General features: G+C 44.5%; 1 protein-coding gene across 1 annotated transcript; it reads right to left on the minus strand.

The window, feature by feature from the left end:
• Window positions 1-237: 237 nt before the first annotated feature.
• IRS4 (insulin receptor substrate 4) lies at window positions 238-21,242 on the minus strand. Its single transcript, XM_083876417.1, has 2 exons — window positions 17,633-21,242; window positions 238-2,623 (listed from the first exon to the last, which is right to left on the minus strand). The coding sequence occupies exons 1-2, from the start codon at window positions 21,108-21,110 to the stop codon at window positions 2,619-2,621; spliced, it is 3,483 nt and encodes a 1,160-aa protein (XP_083732543.1). The 5' UTR covers window positions 21,111-21,242; the 3' UTR covers window positions 238-2,618.
• Between the last annotated feature and the right edge of the window lie 1,510 nt (window positions 21,243-22,752).

Here is a 22,752-nt window from a genome sequence, read left to right on the forward strand (position 1 = left end):
GGTACTATGAATCCATGGCAAAGAAAACTTCAGGGTGTTTTTCTGTATGTTACCTTCTAAACTAAGGGAAAAGGCAAACAAAACTGGAGAGATGGGGAATCTGAAACATTGCTAAAACTTCTCCAACTCTTCAGGGCTGCAGGGTGCCAAAACCACTTCCAGGAGAAGCAGCTGCAGCAGGAGCTGTGACAGAAAAACCCCCAAAGTTTGTTTAAAAATAAAAGGCAGACACGGAGCTACATGAACACGTATTTACTGCAAGTTGCTCTATGGAAAGCCAAGTCAGATAAATATAAACACTATACAGAGCTTCAAGCCAGTCTCCCAAAACCGCAAACGCGATGTGTTTTACAAAGAAAACAACAGAACAATATTTACAATGGAAGACAAAGCCAGATCAATTAGCCCAACTTTAAAACAGATCTGTGGAGCAGAAATAGCAAATATAATGAACAGTTTCAACCATATATGTTTTAGTTTGTACAGACAATAACTGTCCAATATCAAATTAAAATTTACAGGACAAACATTGTTCTATCATTGGTATTTTTGTACTATACAGCAGCATAAACGGGTAGCTGGAAGGTAGTATATATAGTGATATGTTTTACATCATCTGAAAATGTTCTTCCAGCACAATACTGAATAAATTAGTTGCTGTAAACTAAGAGATTCAAAAAGATTGCATATTTATTATGCCGTACCTATTAGTATTTGTACCACTATACTTGAGGTTACCCATTTACTTATTTATTCAGCATGTATTAAATCAGTGCTGTATATTGTACAATGGCAGCCTCAGGGAATCTAATATGAAATAAGTATGTAACAAATTTCTTCAAAACAACCTTTTCCTTTCACATTAAATGTTTAGAACTATCTTCATCCAAATTTTGATTTCTTAGAAAAGATGTAAAGCTTTATAAAAAGCTGTTTAAGTATTGCATTACTCATTTATGAGACCAACCAACAGCTATATGGCAAGACAGTATCATGGTCTGTGAGAGTGGTTGTGGTTTTAATTCCTGTATGTTTAGCAGCAAGTAATTGTACCAACTGAAACTTCTCTTCCAGAATCAAAAACAGGTCTGTGCTTTTAAACCCTGTAGATTTTCCTGTCACTAGACACTGTATAAACTGATTGGTACCATTTCCTAAAAAAGCAATCACCTGGTATTTCATTACATTTCAGTGACATGTACATTTCATGACTACTCAGGAACAGATCTGGGTACACATCACTGACTAATCAGTGTCTGATTTGTTCCACAAACTGTACCAGCAATCTGAAGGTTGGCTGTTGGAGGTGAGGCAGCCTGGCACATCCCTTGTACAATATACATTGGAGGATTCCCAGCTGTGTGGTGCAGTACAGCATGAGGATTTATTTATTTACTTGTGTGTACCACTTTGAAACCCTTTAGCAATCATCAGTGCCTTTTAGAATCCATTGCATGTACCAATGACTAGTGTCATGCTCTTTAAAGATCATAGCAGTGTTAAAAAGCTAAGCTCATTTCAACCAAAAAAAAAAAATTCAGTACAAGAGTGAAGCACTTTAAATTGTAGAAAAATCAGGGCTTATTTTAAAAATGTCAAATAGTCATTGTTCACGTTTCTGTCAGTGGGATAAAGACAATTGATAAGCCAACATTTTACTTTTTTCCCCCCATTATGCCAGAAAGAAAGAACAAAAATAATCCCAAATTAAAAGTAAGATCAATTAGGGTGGTTTCCCTTTAAAAAGCTACAGCTGGCAAGATATTGCAGAAGTCACAAACATTGGATACGACTCCGCAGTTCTCCATTCGAATCCATGAACAAAAACCTCATTTTACACAATTTATATTTATAAACAAGAACAAAAACAATCTACAAGACAACCAGCCCATTAATCCTACTTTGTACATACCAAAATTCTGAGCAAAAAAAAAAATTTCCATTTAAGCTCTGACAGACACTTGATTTAAAAGCCTCTAGCCTATGCTCAAGAAATACCTCTTGTACCATAAAAGCAAAACCTTTAAAAAAAAAGAAAATAAAAAAGGCAGAAGAGGTCTCTTTTCCTCAGACCCATCCAGTCCCACGGATTCATCCCTCAAGCTCGTGTGCACCTCTCTCCTTCCCTCCTTCTGCCCAGTCACCTGGAAAAATCCTGAACTGCCAAAGTATTTCTAAGCAATACATGTTTTAAGCTAACCACTTGTTAATGTACCAGAGAAGTAAAACCCATGTTAAACAGACAATCAGAAACCAGCTTCGACTTCTCAGAATATAAATTTAAAAAAAAAAATTAACAAGAGAGGCAGGAAGAAGAAAGGGACATACAGGGATCTCCTATCAGCATTCACACTGCCTCCCAAATAGATATGACATGAAAGACCAAATTCCATCACCAAAGCACAGCTATGAAAAAAGGTCAATTCAAATTAATTCAATTGCAGAGAGCCGATGTCCATGAAAAAAAACCAATTCAAAGGATGTGTGTCTATGTCCGTGCTGGTGGAAATGAAAGTAGCTGGCTGGAGCTGAGCTTTGCTTCCAAAAGCACCACACAGTTTCTGGAGTTACCAGCAGAAAAGTCTTCTCTTCCAACAATGGTTTCCATGGCAATGCAATCAGTCTAGAAAGAAGGGGGGGCGGGGGGGAAAAAGTCAGTGACATTTTAGATACAAGTTATATCAGAAAAAAACCTGTTTTCTAGGGAGGAGAACACAGGGAGCTTATGCAGTGCAGGAGTGAGAGCTGCTGAGTGCAGGTCCCTCACACAGGGAGGGGACAGTCCCAATGTCCCTTCAGACACCCTGAGAGGAGGAAGAACATGGATCTGAAGCAGGCACTGAAGAGCCACTGCAGGCAGAGTGACACGGTGACAGTGACGCGGGACAGGGACTGCCACCCCATCCCATCCCTGCCACCCTTCACCAGGTGTGGCAACATTCCCAACTCACAGCAGGGCACAGCTGCAACACCAACCAACACCAACACTCCCTGCACTCCCAGCAAGACATGACAGCTGTGTGCCCTGTCCTTAGCTTTTCAGGAAAAAGGTGGATTTAGATTTAGTTCTCATTAGAAACACCTCAGAGTCCACTTGGCCCTTTCTGAAGAAGTCTCGCTGAAAGGCAACACCCAAATACAAAAGCACACAGCTACAGCCAGCTCCCTTCTTCAGGAGAGTCAAACTGACTGGAAAAGGCAGGAGTCCAAGCACTTCCTAAAATGAGGGGCAAAAAATATTCTCTTGTATTGCAGGAGGATAGAGATGGGTGACAAGGCAGAAATGAACACAGGAGGGAGTCTGCCCTCAAAGCACATATCAGCCTTGCAATTAGCACACACATGCCAAGGTGAGAGCAACTCAGGAGTTTCCTGACATGGAAGAGAAAATGATGAAGGGCATGCAAATGCTTTCTGCAGCTGCATGAACACAAATGAGGAACATCTAAAAAGCCACTTTGCAGCTGTCTACAAAACCCCTTCCGCTCCTGGCTGAGCCAGCGTGAACACAAACTGTCAGTGTGGGGGGTTACTGCCAATCAATCATCAGTCCCCAGCTGGGCCAGACTGTCCCCTCCCACCATTTGTGTCCCCTCAGCCAAGGCTGAGGGCGCTGCCCTGTGCCAGGCAAGTCTCTGCTCACCTTCCCTCCAAGGTCTGAGGCACCTGCAGGATGTTTCCCTGCACTACAGCAAAGAAGGAAACAGCCAGCTGCTCTCATTGAGAAATGACTGCAAGAGAGTTTAGTCTTCAGGAAACAACAGATACAGAAATGTCAGCTACTTTTTCCCTCAAAGCCACACAGTGCCAGCTCCCTCCCTGTTCTGGGAGCTGCAATATGGGAACACTTCATTGCACAGCACAGCAAAGGCAGCACAGGCCCCTGGAACAGAGGAAGGTTTGGGGGTTTAATCCTGCCCATGATCTTCTGGTGGGTGACAAGGAAGTCAGTTACATCTCACTGCTGAAGATCTCAGAGCTCTTCCTTGCCTCTGCTCCAAGGATATGCTGAAGAAAAGATGAACAAGCATTGTGTGCAATAATGCAAACCTGTATGTTCACTTACAAACCAATCATGAGCTATGCATGCACAAACTCCACCCTGTGCTAAAGATTTTTGGCCCTCCAAAAGAAATAAGAAAGGAAAAAAATAGAAAAAAGACCAAAGCTCAGCTGAGCAGCCCTGCCCCATTCCCAGCACTGAGCAAAGGCTGCCCATGGCTCCAGAGAAAGAGAGGCAAAGGCAGTGGCAGGGCTGGCAGGTTTAGAGGGGTCCCTTCTGCTTCAGGAGAAATTCCCTTTTATTAACACACCCCTCACCAAGGTCCAGCTTGTTGTGTTTCATTTTTCAAATATTTCAGTGATTGCAAAAATACAGGAATTTAGTTTTCCTCAGTTAAAGGAAGAAATGGCCAAAATACACCCACAACTTGAGAATCTCTATTGGTGTTATTTCAGACATTGTAAGATCACTACAAAAAGCCATTGCTTGGTACCCACAGAGCGTGATGTGGTCAGCAATGGCTTTGTTTTCACAAAAGCCAACTGAAGCTATTATTTCTGAAATCATTTTCCCCTTTAGAAAAACATTGTTTTGTTGCAGGACTAAGGGCTGAAAACATGCACCACAGCTTGCCATGAATCACACCTCAGTGAGGCATGCAAGTCAAACATTAAAACAGTTAAAGCTTCTATATTAAACTTATACTCAATAAAAATTAACTCCACCAGCATCCCCCCACCCTTTCCTTGCTGTGGACCTGTAAGCTCACATAAAAGGAACTTCAAAACCTGTCTCTGCTTTTGTCAGGACATTTTTCCTCCACACCTTACACACAAGGCACACCTGAAAGCTGTTTGACAAGTTATTCTAATCTCTCCAAGCACATCCCCAAAACATTCTGAAGAGTAAAGGCCCAGCTGCTTGAATGAGACAATCCCATATGGCAGAACTCAGTATTTACACCTAAAATGTCTTGAAAACTTCAGCAGTAATGCCAAATTACATTTAAGATATTTGGAGGGGAAGGGCTTAAGAGCAAAAACAAACCCCAAGCCTGCTTAAGTCCTAAGTGTAATTCTCTGGAGCAGCCTGAGGTACTCAGGCAGCAGCAGGGCAACCAATTCTAAAGCAAGAGCATCAGGTAACTCTGGGCAGAACAGCACAGATTAATTGATCAAAAACCAAAAGAAAGCCTTGGACCCCCCTGCAGCATCTCCCCTTCCCAAAACTCTGCACATCCTCAACAAGAGCTCATTAATTTCCTGCCCCCATGACTATAAACTACACTTCAACATGTTTCTTCTTCATTTTTAAGGTCAAACAGAATTGTGTGAGCTGTAAATAAACATCATCGAGTTTCACATAAACATTACCTACAAGCTGATGTCAGTCTCATAAAGCCTTGAGTCTTTCATACACAGAGCTATTGGTTGTCACCACTTCTCTAATCTTCTTACTAAAGTTGCAAACTGCAATATTGCACTTGGAGCACTACAGCTGGCTGGGGCCCTGATCAGCAGCACTTTTTTGGTATAAAAGTATCAAGGATAGATAGAGATTAGATAGATAGATAGATAGATAGATAGATAGATTAGATAATATGTGTATATGGACACATGGCTCAGTCTCAGACAGAAAAGGCAAAAAGCAACTTGTGAAACTCGACCACATAAAAGAAAAATATTTCATCTGAAATCTGAGGAGACCAAAGTCTTGCGAGGTCCCTCCTGCAAAGTGCTGCAGTCACACCAGTGACCCCAGGAGCCCCTTGGTGCAGGACACCCAGCACCAAGCTCCAGGCAGCACAGAAATGCCCTGGCATGAGCAGGGGGGTCTGCAGCCCAGCCCAAAGCAGCTGGGCAGGCACATCATGAGCCCCAGCACAGCCATGAGCCCCAGAATGATTCCTAAAGCCCAGAGCTGCCAGAATTTCCTCCTGGAGCTGTGCTGGACCCAGAGCCCCTCACTGAGTCTCACAGGGGCCAAGCAGCACCTCAGGGTCACTGCAAGAGGCTCCTACACCACATGAGAGGTGGTTCATCAAAAGAGGAGTAAAATGGGTTAATGTGAGAACAAGGCCAGTGTGTGTTGTGAATTCCCACCTCTGTGGCCTCACCAGAAGGATCCTTTTGAAGGGAACATGGCCTTATTCTGAGAGGTGGCAAAAGGACTTGCACATTAAGCTCCTTGATGGTTCTTCTCTCCCACACCTGAACTGCTTCTGTTTTTTCATTAACCAGTTTGTGAAGGGAACCTTAATGAGGCCACTCAGTGCTGGAAGAAAACAGCAGAGCTTCTGTGGAGCCGAATAATCTTATTTCAGTCTCATAATGTGACACTCCTCAGACATCCATCTCCTGTGTTAACAGTACAGATATGAGAATTGCTGATCAACAATAAAACCCAGATTAACACTTCATCCCAGATCCCATGGGAAGGGATTTAACTCAGCACTGACTGAACAGCAAAGGAAGCTGTCAGAAAAAGGGATGAAGAAACTCTTCTGTAAGGTAAACAAATGAGGAGATGTGAATTAGCAGAGACAAGAGGTACAATTCTTACAGAGTAACCCAGCATTCCCCTGATGTTCTCAAATAAAAATGCCACCAAATGAAACTTGGTGGCCAGAGCAGATGGAACTTTCACTTGCAGTGTAAACACACAGCTGTTCCTGGACTGTCACAGGCTCTTCCAAGAAAATCTACTCAGTCTACCAAAAATCTGATAACTGATCATGACAACAAACAACCAGGGAAAAAAAAACAACCCTCTGCAAAAAACCTTTTGAGGCAGCCCAGAAATAACTACTTTAAGTAGTTTTCATTGCACCCTACACTGGGCTTTTCTATCCAAACTTCAGCTCCGTTAACAGATTTTGCACAAAAGCCTCAGCCTTTATTCAAAATTGAGCTCTACTGCTCCAGACTATTGACAATTCAACTTCTTATCAATGTTTAATATGGAAAACGAGCCTAGAAAGCATCCAAGCATTTTCAAATGTGAAATATATAGGCAAAGTTTGGAAAACTGAAGCAATGCTCTCTTCATTACACAATTCCATTTCAATTAATCAGTTTAACATGGGGTCAGATTATAAAACTACATTCATTTGTCTGAATTTTGCTGAGGAACCATCAGAGGAAAAAAGATCACAAGACAGAAAGAAACTAAGGGGCAAATATTTAAAATAGGATGGCAGCATGCCAATGCTCAAAAATGTTTTATTTCAAGTGAAGGAACACACTGAGAAAGCACTCTGCAAAATTTTTCTATGCAAAAATCACAGAGTTTTATAAAAATCAGGGCCAGAGATATTGTTTTTGTAATTCATTAGATGCAAACCCAGTGTGCTCCACTTGAAAATGTATGAGATGAGAATATACCAAATTTACACTTCATTTCCTGCATCTGAATTATCAAGGCCATACGAGTCATACTTTGAAACATTCTGAGAGGCTCTGAGAACACAGCAGACACACCCTAATTCTCTCAAAGAAATCCATCCTAAATAATACCTGTTTTTACAGGAAAGGCTTTTACTGACATAATTCTGCAATTGATTCCTAAAAGGATAAAAGCTTTGCTTACAGAAGATATTAATTTATGATAATTAAATTATTAAAATCTCCATGTCAAAAGACTAAGACAGCTTAATGCTTTCTGGAGAACACTGCAGAAGTTCTCAATTTCCTGAACTTCAGGTTAGGGGGAACTCAGAATTAATCTGATTTACACAGATCAAAAGCAACAGAGCAGCCCCAGACTTTATGTGGCCACACAATATTCCTGTTGTTCAGGAAAGCACCAGAGCCAGCACAACCTCAGGACACAATGTGGCATCCAAAAGCATTTTCTTCAGCAACAAGTTCCACATGGAGCCCTCCCCAAGGCAGGCAGGCCAGGGAGGGGTCATTTACCCAAATACATTCTTCATTAATTAGTGAAAATGGGGTTTTTGCACCAAATCTTACCAAATACACATTTACTATCCTACTGGAATTCTTATTTTAATGGCATTGCTTTAGACTTTGCTAGAGACAAGCAGTGTTACTTGAGAAAAGCCAAATTTCTTCTTAATTTGCACCTGGCAGACACCAAGTCTACAAAATACAAATCAAAACTTGACACTCTTGCTGCATCCCTCACTGGTGACTCAAAGGGGGCCCTGACACAGGGACAGCCTCATGTGGCAAGGCACATTCTCCTTGTTCTTTCTTCAGTCAACAACAGACTAATGAGGATCAAATCAGCTAATTAATATATGTTGAACCTATAATTTTACTGACTTCCCATAAGCAAAAAAAAAAAAAGCAAAATTTGGTTTAAAAAAACCCTGTTGCATGACCCACTTTTCACTGGATAAACTATTTAAACACAGCAACTGGTAACAGTATCCCAGTGAATTAGACTTCTCTTCAAGCTGTATTTCTAAAATTTAGAAGGCAAAGTTACTCTTACAAATAAACTTTATGCACAACTGTTCATTCAAAACATGGGTCTGCTATTATTAGTGCTCAGCAATTTAATGAGCTAAAATCCTCTCCCGTGCCTTCAGATAATTTCTACTCACTTTTCAGAAATTCCTTATCTCCTGCAACAGTGTTTTTTTTTCCTGTTTCAATAAACAGCAGGGTTGTTTCTAGGAAGGCCTTATGCACACTCCCTAAAGTCATCTCTTCTGCTGATACTATTCCTAGAATTAGTAAACTAATTTTGCACTTTTGGCAGAGGTCTAATACCAACTCAAACTGCACTGGACAGCTTGACAAGAAGTGTTGAAGGGGTTTTTTTGTTTGTTTATTTGGAGGTTTTAAACTAAATTTTTATTACAATGTAACACAACAACACTAAAAATTAACTCTTCTCCACCTCAAGACACAGAGTTCAAAATTCCATATTTTCATGTTGCAGAAGAATGAAAAGAAGGTTCTGCTTTTGAAAAAGCATTCTCACAGCAAGTGTGTGAGTTACTGCACCTGACCTGGACCACAAGAAAATATGGGTAAATTTTAGCCAAAAAAAACAAAGTTGTTTGTGTGGCTTCTGAGAATACCACCTGCTGCAATTCCCTCTGCTCCCATTACAAAGGTCAGGAGCCCTGAGTGCCAATAGGGAGGAATATTTCCTGTCTGTGCTCTTGCTGCAAAGTGAGCATTATGAAGTGTTTGGAAACAAATAGGAAAGAAAACAAAGAAATAAAAATAAAAAACAAATAGGAAAGAAAAAGAAAATAGGAAAGAAAACTGTTTGGAAACAAATAAGAAAGAAAACAGCAACAGCTAATGCCTCTGCATCCAGGAAGAACTTGGAATATTTTGGAAGTCTCAGCAGTGGAGAAAAACCTCTGCAAGGTGTGACACAGCTTCACTGGGAAGCTGTGAACACCTTGGAGGGCTTTTTTTAAATTTTAAAAACCCAGATTATACCACAGGTCCACACTGCGTGTGGTACAACAAACTGGACAAGTGTATTGCAGAGGAGGGCACAGCATCTACACAATCCTAAGTGGCCTGGAGAAAAAAGATAAGATTTGTTATCTCTTCCACTACACAAACCTGGGGCTGCCAAACAAAGCTGGTACAGAGCAGGAATGGACAGAGGGCTGCATGCAGCACGCCCTGATGGATTGCAGGCTGCTGGGGGTACAAGGAGTTTACACAGGATCAAAGAGAAATAAAGAAAAACTACATCAGGCTCAAGAAATCCCACAAGCTGGGAAAAAAAATAATAATAATTAAAAAAAAAAAAGCCAAGAAGAAAATCAGAGGGTTGGGTGTGTGTTTGTGGGAGGTGTTTTACACACCTGCCCTGCTCTTCCTCTGCTGGGCAGGGTCTGCTTGCTGGCACAGCTCTGGAGTGAGCCAAACTATGCTCAGGAACACAACCAGGAGAAAGGGCAGTGTCACTCACGGCTAATGGGAAACAGCTCCCCACCTTTCCCAAAACTTCATTTCTACACAAAGTTTCACCTATTGGAATTCATCCCTTCCCTCTTCTCAACCACTTCAGACATCAACACCTGCAAGCTTTCAGCACTTCCTTCTTTCACCTCCGGTGCCATAAATGACATCAAAGGCAGAAAGTTACTACACACCACATACCCATATAGTGACACACCTGTGCAGGCTCATGTGTGCCTGCATAGAAAAATAAATGTATCTTTCTATCAGTCACTCTCTGCTATCACGCACAGCAATGGCATGCAGCAACTTTTCATATTTCCTAAGTATTACATTATTGACTCTCCATTAATATTAGGTCACCCCTGGCTCACATAGGGGAGGAAAAGAGAGGTTCAGATTGGACTGAATGTGTTAAGAAACATCTTCTTAAACCTCAGGACATGTCCAAGAGCCAAGGATTGCACCTTCAGCTTCCAGGAGCAGTTTGGGAGCTGAGAAGGATGGAGTTAAACTGACTCTAAACACAGACAAGGTTTAATCAACAGTGTCCAACTCTTGTTTAGTGTCTACCCTGTGGAACATGGCAACATTAATATATCAATCACACCCTCAACAGTGAATCAAGCCTCAGTGTTCCCACCACTTCCACATTTACCCAGAACCACTGCAGGGTCTGTTCTACCTGATCTACAGACACAGAAATGAAGTCACTTTCTCCTGTGAAAGCGATGGTGCTGCACTCCAGCCTGCACAGGTGTCCCTGCTGAGCTGACAGCAGCCCTGAGCAGCTCCCATGCAGACCTGCCCACCTACAGATGGGCTCCAGGTGCTCTGGTTATGAATCTTAAAGGTGAGCATCTTCCAAGCCCCATCTCCAATGCTAGAAGACTGCCTGAAACTCAGAGATGCCACCTAAAAAAAACCCAAGAATGAACCAGTAGTGCAGCTCCAGAGCTTGGCTGCTTCTGGAGCAAGGTCCCACCAAGAACAAAGGCCCCAGCCCAGAGGACATGAAGTGCCAAGGGATGCTGCATAGCATAGGGTGATCCTGTGTTTTGGTATGCATTCCTCACACCAAATCTACCACCCACATGTCTGCAGGAAAATTAGCTTACAGAAAGGAAAAAAATAAAATCAGGGAAAAAAAGTCACATTCTGCATCTAAACAGAAGTAAACATTGGGACATGCTCCTAACTCAAGAGATACATGTTGGCCCATATTCCTCTTACCAGGATTAATATCCTGGCCAGTGTCCTGACATTTACCTCATCCTTTTCAAGTCATTTACACCATTACAGTGCTGTATTTATAGCTCACTACCTTCCCTCGGTCCCTGCCATGTGCCTCCACCAGCTTCCTCTGCTACAGCCACTCTCAGTAGCCCTTTATCTCCCCCAGGCCCTTATCTGCACCCTGCCAATGGCAGCAGCCTTGATCTCTATCTCACTCTCCACCCCAGCACATTAGATTTCATCCATCTCTTTAGTTTCATCTGTAAATTGTAAGCTGCTTAGGAGAGGGACCAACACATTTACATTTGAGGCACCACACAGGGACCTCCGTCCTGTCTACCTGTTCAGGTTCAGGTTCAGGTTCCACAACAAGTGGAGATCCTGTCTGGAGAGATCCTGTCTGGAGCTGCACGCTCTCATTAACAGACTCTGTTGTAATAATGTCTGAATGACCTCAAGATCCAATCTGTTCATTTTTTCATCTCGTTTCTAACTGATTTCCTGTTCATCACAATCTGCAATTTAAAAACATCTTGTTCCAAAAACACTTAAATACAAATCCCACCCGCCCCACAAAAAAATCACATGGTGAAACATAGACAAAAATTACACACACACACAGGTGTAGTCTCAATGGTTTACATCCAACCATAGATCTTAATCAACAGAAAAATAATGTTTGGAAATAAGCAACCTCTGGCCCTTAAGATACAGCTCATTACTTGAAGAGGGCAGAAAATTTTTACTAAGTCTACAAACACTGTTGTTCCTGGGGTTATGCTACACCTGAAGCAAAATCTCCACAAATCCAAACACTTATATATGTTCAAGATCATTTAGATAAGATACTCAACAACACCTCTGAAACGCCTTTGATGAGTCAGGCTCATTTACCTTTGTCTTCCCACTGCCCTCAAGTATGTCAGAAATCCCTTCCTGATCACAGCTCTGCCTCCCAAGTAAATCATAACCCATCCCTAAGCTTGAGTGACCTTCACAGAGTTGCAGGGCTTGATTAAAACTGGAACCCACTTCTCCATTTTTCCTCTTGTCACTGCCTAAACCTGCAAGACAACAGTGCAATTTGATCATAGGATTGTTGTGAAAATGTAGAATTTAAATTGAAAAAAGCTAACCAGCAAAATTTTCAGGGTGGACCACCGAACAGTTTCTCCAGCCAAGTCATTACACAACATTTAAGGATGCTTTGTAAGATAATGGGCCATTTTTAGGAGAAAAGAGCAGTAACAGTATATCCTCCGGCTCCAGAAAGCTTGACTCTCTCACCTGCCTTCCAGTTTTATCACTGCATTTTCCTTTGAGTTGAAGAATGTCACATTTGATCACAACAGTACCTAAAATAGAACTCTGGAGTTTGTTTCCTTCTTCAGCTCAGAAAAACAAACTTGTTAACGCAATCAACAGCGTTCAGCCTGGTTTGGGGAGCACCACAGAGCCACAAACAGAGCACACACACACCAAGGTACAACACAGCACTATAAGCTCCTTTTAGTACCACCCAAAACCTCAAGGTATAAATCCTCCCCCGAGCAATCAAAATGACGAAAATGTCTTAAAGATCCTTTCATTAAAAAAAGACCATACACAGAGAGAAGCAAACCCAAACTCTACCTACTGCTAACACACCACTGGACGCACAAAAACCCCAAAGAAATACCTAGAGACAAACCAGCCCAGTAATCACAGGCTGCAATAGAGCCTCTGCAAAGAGCAAAGAGCATTGCTCACCCTCTGTAACTCCAACCTGCTGGCCCAGCAACTGGGGGGGGAACAAGGGGACCTCAGACATCAAGGGAGAAGGGGAAAATGTGAAGTTGTTGAGGGAAAAGTAGAAGAGTAATAATGCATTTAAGATGTCAACAAAAAATTTTAAAATAAAAAAAAAAAACAAACCCAGAAACAACCCCAAAAAGCACTCTGAACCCACGCTGGATTACTCCTGCAGCCAATGCTTTTACCTACTAGACAGCTACAAGAAAAGGTTTCAGACTTTCAACAAGACAAACATCACCATCAGCTGCAACCATGGATTTCATGTCTGGAAAGCTGATTTCCAGAAGTATTTCAACACTGACTCTAAGTAAGCATTCTCTTTCAATGGCAAGGGAACATTCTTGTCTCAGACTTTCTCACCAAAGTACAAGTAAAACCAAACTGATTCTTGGTCAAATATGTCATAATTAACTCACTCCCACACCACATGGCAAAAATCTGTTCTGCCTTCAGCAGCTCACATACTACTCAAGAAGAAATTACCCTGGGTATTTTTAAGCATAGCTGCAAGTTGCCCAATATTATTAAAGTGGCATCTGTTACAGCAAGATTAAAATGGTTTGAGTTGTTTGGGTTTTTTAAAGAATTATTATCCCGGCACTACTTCAAAGATGTAGGATACACAGCAGCATTTGGATGTGCTGCACTAGAGTTCTTCAAATTATTTTTAAATGGGCTCCTGCCTTAAGTATTCTGCCAATACAGAAGAGCCTCAGTCTGAAACAAACTTTAAAACCACTACTTAGAAACCCAAAAGGAGTGGTTATTTGCTTCATATCCCATAAACTGTAATTTACTATATTAGTAATAGCTAAAACTTTCAGCTTCTGAATTTCTCAAAGTGTATATTGTTCCTTATATTCTTCAAGATTTTGCATTTGACATATGCAAGTTACCAGAAAGGATTTGGACAGTTTGGAACAGAAGTTTTCCTTTACAGATGTTGTTGTTTTCCTTCCTCTCAGCTTCCCAAAGTGTACACAGCACTCTCACCCAGTCTAGCACAGGAGAGATTAAAAAGGTGAGGAGCAATTATATTATAATCCTGCACTTTAGAGAACATCTTAAATAATATCTTAGCATAGTGTTAGAGTATCAGGTAAGTATCACAGAGATAAGACTGAAGAGTGGGTGTAAAATAGCTGAGCTGCTATTAAGCTGAACATTATATTTACTCTAAACAGTTGTTTTTTTGAGTCCAGGGTATCTTTGCAGGTATAATATTTCTAATTAAGACTGAAGAAACTTGTATTATACAGGACTCATTATGCATTTTATTACTGCCCATTCTCATTATCCTGCTTAGTTTCTACAAGGTCCAATAACAAGGTATACATTAGCTAAGCCCTGTTTGAAGTAGCTTTAGTGTTCTGTACTCCTAGCACAAAATGTCATGACTCAGATTCATGTAATCAAAACTGCAAACCACTTGCTTCAATATTGTGTAACAATTTCATGATGAAATTGTTTTGCTAATGACCTCCTTAAACTGCAAGCATTGAAAATCAGGATCTTATATTCTTTTGTTCATTATCAACATAAAAACTGAGCTCGGCTTTACCTAAACCCCAAAAAAAAGTTTAATAACAAGTCAGGCCTAGTTACCATTCCAAGTTTGTATTCTCCCCCTCCTCCATACATGTCATGAATGGAGAAAGGGGAAAAAAAAAAGTTTGATCCACATCAGTGAACCTGAAGCAGAAGCAGTTTGGGAATTACAATGAGGGAGCAGTGATGCATTGGAAATCACTCCACCACCCTCGGCAGTTTAGAGAACACAGCTGAGTCACAGAACACAATATGCCATTTAAGCAAACAAAAACAAAACGAAAAAGCAAACAATCCAAAGCCGGGAAGTGTTTTCCTTCCAATAAAACTGTGGTTCAAGGAGAAGAGATGAAGTTCTCTACCTGACAGAATTTAATACAGATGGGATAGCTCCTTTCTAGGAAGTAAAGGGTAAATACATCTGCCAAATATCTTTTCTTTAAGAATGGATTTAGCCACAGAGCACTTTTTCAGGCAGAGAGACTGAAGAAGTGAAATGTAGTAAGAGAGACAGCATACAGTTCTCCTAAGTCTCCAAAAGTATTAAAAATATCAATTACCTAAAGGCACACTACACCTCTTCAGGAGACAAGAGGTTTAAGAGTGAAGCTTCATTTTCACTACTTAATGGAATGTGAAAATGTTTTTCTGGATTGCAAAAAAACTTTTTAAATATTAAAATAAAAGCTTTATTACCATAGAAACCAATAAGCTGCTTAAAGAACACAGACTTCTAAAATTGTGCTTGCTGTAGCTCAAAGACATGATTTCATATATGAAAGTCAACAGCTATCCTTATAATCAAGAATTTTAAATCATTCCTGACAAACAGATATACACCACCAGTTTACAGTGCTGTACTCAAGTCTGGCAAGCTGCTTTTAGCCTGGACTGTTCCAAAATCTCTTCACCCCTACAAGTGACCAGTGTCCACATCTCACCTACCCTCCTACAGTACACCAGAAATATTTTACACTGCCTTTACAGAAAACTGTTAGGCCATGTATAATTTTGTGTTTCTTCTTAGGACTAGAAAGATACTTGATTTCCTTGCAAATCCCATTTTTTTTACACAGAGCTGGTTTTGCCTCCTTATAATGCATTTAATTTCCAAAACCCTTCAATTCCCAACAAAAGCCAGCAGCTGTTACGCCTCTTGCTTCTCTGTAACTTATTATAGAGAAGGAAAAATCCCCAAGCACAGGGCTGTGGATATTTTGCTGCAGCAATAGTAGGCAAAATGCTTATCATAAATACAATTTCTAAACACAGCATCTCTTGTGAAGTATTTTTCAATGTGATATTTACAATACAGCTGAAAGGAAAACATCTTTGTTCTTTTTTTCATTTTAATTTCGTAAAAAAATTTACTTCATAACACAGATTTTAGTCATATAAGGAGAATAAGACCAAATTAAAAATTCTGCTGATTTTGGAGGTGCTTTAAAAAAAAACTAAAGAGGAAAAAACAAACAGAAATCAGCTGCAGCAATCAGTGTGCCTCTGACTGCAGATTTAGCAGACAAATCTTTGAAGTGCTGAAAGACCAACTTTGGAAGAAAGCACTTCTTGCACTGGCAACTTTCAACATCTTCTAAATTTGATTCCAACCAACAAAACAAAGCAGAGGAAAAAAAACCACTAAGGCAAACCACACATTTCTGAGCAGCCCCAAGCAGTGCTGCCAGACTCTGAATGGCATGAGAGCTGAGTCAGGCTTAGACCTTCCACTAGTAAAGGCTCCTTAAATACAATTTAAGCTCCTGCAATACCTTCTACCTTTAGAAACGTAGTTTTAAAGCAAAAGTAGGAAAAAAAATCCTTCCAGTGTTTAAGATTGTAACTAAAAATGTTAAAAATATAAAGCATTAAGGGGTAGGCTGCTGCTGACTTTTATCTGTGGACAGAGTAGACAGGTATCAACGTCCAACCACAATTAAATATTTCCTCTTAGTATCCAACAATTACTGACTATAGATACATTTGCAAAGAGAAGAAAACATCATTTCCAATGGAAATGGTTTTCTACTCTCTTTCTACGGGGGAGTGAATCAGTGTAAGGAGTTCAGTGGGTCACTGGCACCCAAGCAATGATTACTCTCCCGGAGCTCAGCACAGCACTCACACTCACAGCTCAGCCGGGGGACATGCACGGCACCACTAATTGCTGGCTTTGCTCCCACCACGAGAGTTATCATACCAACAGAGTGTCCCTCCTCCTTCCCATACTCTTCTCCCCACCTGCAACACCTTTATTTTTATGCACACTCCAAAGTGCTTCACTTTACCAATGGGTCAGACCACTGACAAGTCGGGAGGCAGCAGCCTCCCCTCCCAAGTTTCAGAGCTGGAACTCTGCCCAGAGCCTTCCTCAACCACAGGCATTCCTCACCTGAGACACAACAGGCAGATCCCAGGGAAAGGTTATCTCAGCTGAACCCTAAATGCTGAATGTGAAGGCCATGGGCTGCCTGAGCCCCCCTCCACTGGTCACCCACGTCCTCATGTTTCTCCAGAGGACACAATGATGATGTAGAGACCAGAGCTCAAAAGGAGCCATCAGACCTTCAAGGGAAGAAAAGCTGAGTTCTGTTTACATAAGATTCAGCTAAATCAATCTGGGCACATTTGCACATTAAAAAATGCTATAATGCATATTTCAACTACATCAAGAAGGAACAAGAAATACACTTAAGCCTCAAATTTTGAGGTCTAAACTGAATTGAGCCATTTTGAGCTTCCAAATTGCAAAAATTTCAGTTCAAGAAAAAAAATGAAGAGTCATCTAGTTCTAAGGGAAAAAGAGAAAAAGAGAAGTGAAGGCAAGAGCTACCATAACCTCAGGACAAGAATGCACAACAAAAAATACTATTAATGCTTATGTTAGCAAAATCAATTAAAAAAAAAAAAAGGCAAATGGCAGTTTGATAACACCTCTAGAAGAGGCACATAAATCTTTAAGCCAAGGACCACGTCCCCTTCCACTGCTGTTCAGCAGCTCAGACACTGCACTACAACAAAACTGGTTGTACGAGAATAACACGGGAGATTATAAAAAGCATTTACCCCACTCTGAAGACAGCACTAAGCAGACAACCTAATTCCTATGGTTAAGCAAGCATGAAAGGGAAGTGCTTTTCAAGTTACCAACCTTTTCTCGCAGCGCTACACTTCAGCCCATCTGATCTGCTGAAATCTATGCTTACGTAAGCTCCACTGTCCAAACCTGAAGTACCATTTTGGAGGTGGCAAGCTGGCGCTGTAGTACTCGCCTCACAGCTTAGAGGGTCATCACGTAAATTCAGGGCAATGTAGTTTAAGCCATTCTGAAATCCAGTTGAGGTATCCCTGGACATTTTGCTTTCCTGACCATCAGAAAGGTTTTCATCCGGTTTTAGCCAAACGTTGTCAAATGAGGCAGAGCTGTGTCTTTTGCTACTGTCAGTGAAGAAAGAGGATGAGGTGGTCACAGTCCCAGCGGAGGAGAACGTTTCGGAACTGTGTCTCCTCCTGCCTTGAGGGTCAGCTCGAATCACTTTTGGCCCTACAGGAGGGTCAGAGCTGGGGACAGAGAAGCTACTGCTACCAGGATACCGATCAACGATGCAGAGTCTGTTAACGATGGAAGAAGGACTATCGATCTTCACAGCACTGTCAGACTCACTGGCAAACGGCCTTGGCGGTGTTGCTGCCATGTTGAACGTCATCTCAGTGTAGTCATCAGTCCTGTTACTTGCCGTGCTAACACAAGCAGCACCAAATGAAAGCCTGGCATAGTCAGGGTTTGGTTGGTTTCTAGGGATACTGGAACTTGCATAAATGGAAATATCTGTTAGAGAGTTCGACAGTTCCTTCGCTGCTTTCGGTGACTGCACATCCAAGTCAACACTCATGTAATCAGAGAGTGGTGACTGCCTGTGGTCACTACTTGAGCCTAGAGATGATGGAGATCCTTCTGCAGACAAGGAATACGGTGTGTTACTCGCCTTCTCATTAAAATCAATATTTATGTATTCACCAGGACTCGCTGGCTCGGGTGGGACTGTACGATCATACATTCTGGGGATGGTATTGCTGCCTCTTGTACCCAGCGGCAGTCGTGTGGGCCTGGTAGCCCTGTTCTGCACAAGTCCTTCATTTGAACCTTTCAACGTGGGCAATTTAGAGATGCCATTAGCCAGAGTCTCACTGCTGCCCCCCTTGACATTTTCTGGTGCATCATACAAGAGTTTTCCAGGTGAGGACATTGGAACATATTCACTGTGGTCACCATTCTGTCCTGATAATGCCTTAAAGCTTCGGGGCAAAGAAAAATATGAACTAAAACCTTTGGAAACAGAAGTGGTATGAATATAATTTGAATCACTGGGGTGCTTTGGAACTGAATTACCAGGTGACATATCCATATACTCGTTGTTTACAATCTTCTCATTACTTCCTTTAGAAGCAAATCCAGTTAAAGGACTCCGTACAGGTGAAGAGCTGTCCTTTGGAAACATCATCATGTAGCCTCGGGAGTCAACCTGAGATGGTGACCATGAATTGTTAATCTGTTTTGGAACAGACATGCTTTTAGGAGTCATTGGCAAATAATCGCTGGTGCTGGATAAAGAAGATGCAACTCCTGGCATCATTGGCATGTACCCATCATCCCTGGCTTTACTCCTGCTTTGGTTACACACAGAATCAAGGTTAGTGTCACTGTACTCCAATTCATGGTTATCTTTCAATTTTGTTTCAGAGTAAAGTAATCGTCCGTGATTTCCTGCAGAATCTTCATCCAACAAAGCTGTAGTTTGTGTTGTCTTCTGCTGCACTGCTACAGAAGTTGGCTTTGTTAAAGAGTAAGTTCTTTTTCTGAAACATTTTTCAGCCTCCATATAATCATCTCTTGAGCCATCATCTCCCTGTTGCTTATTCATGGACATGTATTCACTCAGACAGTTCTCCTCTCTGATAGGTGGAGTGTTTCCCAGGGAATCTGGTGTATTACTCCTCACTCTGAAGTACCTGAAATCTCCAGGGCTGGAGCCATACTCATCAGAAGAGATGAATCCCCCATCACTTGGGGAACCACAAACAGATGAGCTAGAAGGCCTGGTCAGCATGTCCGAAGCAGAACCATGGCCACTGCTGGAAGAAACACTGATGGGACTTGTGGTGGAGGGAAAATGAGAAACAGGCAGCGAAGCAGACCTGGTGTGGTAAGATGAGCTGAAAGCAGCTCTCACGTACCTTGAACTCCCTTCTTGCCGGCCCAAATTCATCCTTGCAGTATTCAGGTGGATCAGACTCCCAGTCACTGACCTGAAAGGTCTGGTCATGGTTCCTTCTCCTTCACTGGAAGTTCTGAAGCGATAAGAGTTGTTGCTTTTGGTGGTAGGAGGAGTCCCTCCAGCAACACTCTCAGTTCTGGATCTTCTCTGCAAGCCTGTCTGGCTGGGTGGTAGGTTGCCCAAGTTCCTCCTGGTGGTGATGAAGGAGATGGGATTGGTACCGCTGCCACCACCAGAAGACTGGCTCTTGCTTCGGGGCCTGAACTCTGCAAAGGCCTTCAGAGCTTTCATGGTATCCAGAAAAGTCTCGTGCATATTTTGGGCAACAACCGAATCATCCACTTGCATCCAGAGCTCTCCAGGACCAATAGAGGCAGATCTGCCCACTTCAATAAAGAAGAAGTTCTCTGAGTGCCCGCAGCGGCGAATGTTCATAAGCTGCAGGTGAACAGAGGGCACCTCCGAGTTCAGCTTGACAAGGTGGATGGCCTTGCTGGAGAGGCACAACCTATACACTCCAGTGAGGTTTTTCGTTTGTCCCAAGCCTTTGGGCTTCACGTTGACCTGCCACACCTCCTTGAACACGGTGCCAGGCCTCAGGGTGGCCCCGTAGTGCTCATCATCCTCGTCCACCTGCTGATCGGCGTGGTCCTCCTGCTCCAGGAAACCCCTCTTGCTCTGATTCATGAGCTCGCTGATGGCCTGGTACCAGGCCTCCTGCTCAGCTTCATTCTCGGCCAGCATGGCGAAGTACTCGTCCTTGGTGTACAGGGCGATGATGTGCTTGTGCTTGGCGTCGGCGCGGCGGCTGACGGTGAAGCACTGGTACAGCGGGATGACCCGCTTGGGCGGGGGGCAGCACAGCGCGGCCGCCCCGCCGGCCCCCGCCGCCCGCAGGCTGCTCTTGAACTTCTTCTCGCTGTCATAGTACTCGAGCCGGGCAGGGGCCAGGTGGCTCTCGGCCCGCAGGACGAAGTACCGCTTGTGCCCGTGCTTCTGCTTCCGCAGGTACCCGCATTTCCTCACGTCCTCGCCAGCGCCGCGGCCCGCCGGGGGGGGCTGCCCGCCGCGGCCCGCCGAGGGCACGGCCCGGCCCGGCGCAGCCTCGGGCGCTGGGCACAGCGAGGCGCTGGGCGAGCGCCGCAGCAGCAGCAGCAGGTGGTGCGGCTGAGGGGACGGGCAGCGCCCGCCCTCGCCCGCCGCCGGCTCCCCCTCGCCCGCCGCCGCGCCGAGCACGCCGGGCTCCTGCTGGGGCGCGGCTCCGCCTCCCGTGTGCCGGGCCCCCGGCTCCTCCTCGCTGCCGCTGCCACCACCACCGCCGCCGCCGCCCGGGCCATTCATCCCGCTCGCCATCTTAGGGGCCACGCAGAGTCCGGTGCCGCCGGGAACGGGCCACAGGGCGGGCAGCGGGAATCCACGCTCACCGGAGAAGAGCCCCGCGCATGGGAAGCGGGCGGTGCCTCCTGCGCCCCCAGCCCGCTCCGCGCCTCCACCGGTCGCTCCGGCCACTCGCACTCACGGGCGGCGGCGGCACCGCGGCGAAAACATCACGTGACTCCGCCGGGGGCGGGGCCGCGGCGGGCGGGGCGCGCCGGGCGAGGGGGCAGCGGCGAGCCGACCGGGCCGCGCGCCAGAGTGACAGTGGCAGAGCCAATAGGAAACGGCAGCTCTTCGCCAGAGAGCCAATCAGTGGGCGGAGAAGAGAGACGGGGCGGGCGTGGCTGCGCCCTGTCCGGGGAGGCGGGGCTATGGCGGATGGGCAACGCGGCGGACCAATGGGAAGCGGCGGCCGCCCCGGGCTGGCCGCGATCTGGAGGGGTGCGTCCTGTGCTAGGGAAAGAGGCGGGGCCAACCGTGATTGGCAGGAGTGGTGAGCGGTCGGCCCGACAGCCAATCCGCGCCTCACACACACAGACGGGGGAGTTAAGGCCGGGGAGCTGTGTACTCGGCGGTGAGAGTAAAGGAGAAGGCGGGCCCTTGCGAAGATGGGCAGGCTGTTTGGCTAATCAGCGCAAAGCGCCGGCTGACCAGCTCTACTGGCTGACGTTGCGTTCGCCCGGTTCCTTCGGGGCGGGGCCCGCCCCTAGCGCGCGGGGCTGGCGGCGGCTGCCATTGGCCAGCGGGGAGGGCGCGTGGGCGGGGGCGGAGCGCTGGCGGGGGTGGGGGGCGGAGCGCGGGCCGCGGAGGAAGTAAACAACCCGCCAGCGCGCGAAGGGGCGGCCGCGCGTGACCCCACAGGGCGCCATGTCCGACCCCGCGGCTCTGCCTCAGTCGCCCTCACGGACCTCACGTTTTCTCAGCCTCCAGATCCCCCTCAAAGCCCTCACAAGATTCTCTCATAGCCTCCTGAACACCCTAAAAAGTCCACACAATCTCTCTCATAGCCCCCACAGCCCCTCAAAGCCCTCACAGATTCTCTCATAGCCTCCTCAGCACCCTTACCAGTCCCCACAGTCTCATAGCCTCCCACAGTTCCTCAAAGCCCTCGCAGATTCTCTCATGGCCTCCCGAGCACCCTCACAAGTCCCTACAGAACCCTCAAAGCCCCCTAAGCCCTCACAACCCCCACAGGCCCCCTCACAGCCCAGAGGCAGCGCAGTGTTGGTGACATGCAGTGAGATAATTTTCAATACCCTGCTGTGACATTGCAGCCTTGTCTGGGGTTTGGGATTGCCCGGTGCCGGTTGCAGTGGGGTTCCATAGGGTGACAGTTCACATTGCTCATATAACTGCTGTGCAATCCTTTGCCTGTGGGATCCGAGCAGGCCGCTGGCATTAAATCCTAGGGTTTACATCAAAATATGAAGAGTGAAGAACAAAATAATTATGCTCACAGTTAGTGGGCACTTGTGTGCCATAAAAATCTCTGCTCTATCTAGATTAATTGTATTGATAAAATACAGCGCTGGATGTTACTACATGTACGGCTGGCCCACCATTTCAGAGGCAATGTTGGAGGGCAGGAAGCCACTTCCAGTCCTCTACACATTTCCCC

The sequence above is a fragment of the Zosterops lateralis genome, assembly GCF_965231275.1.
Source record: "Zosterops lateralis genome assembly, chromosome: 21".
Classification (NCBI taxonomy): domain Eukaryota; kingdom Metazoa; phylum Chordata; class Aves; order Passeriformes; family Zosteropidae; genus Zosterops; species Zosterops lateralis.

Excerpts from the sequence above, each read along its gene's own strand:
- IRS4 (XM_083876417.1), bottom strand. The coding sequence starts at position 21,110 with ATGGCGAGCGGGATGAATGGCCCGGGCGGCGGCGGCGGTGGTGGTGGC.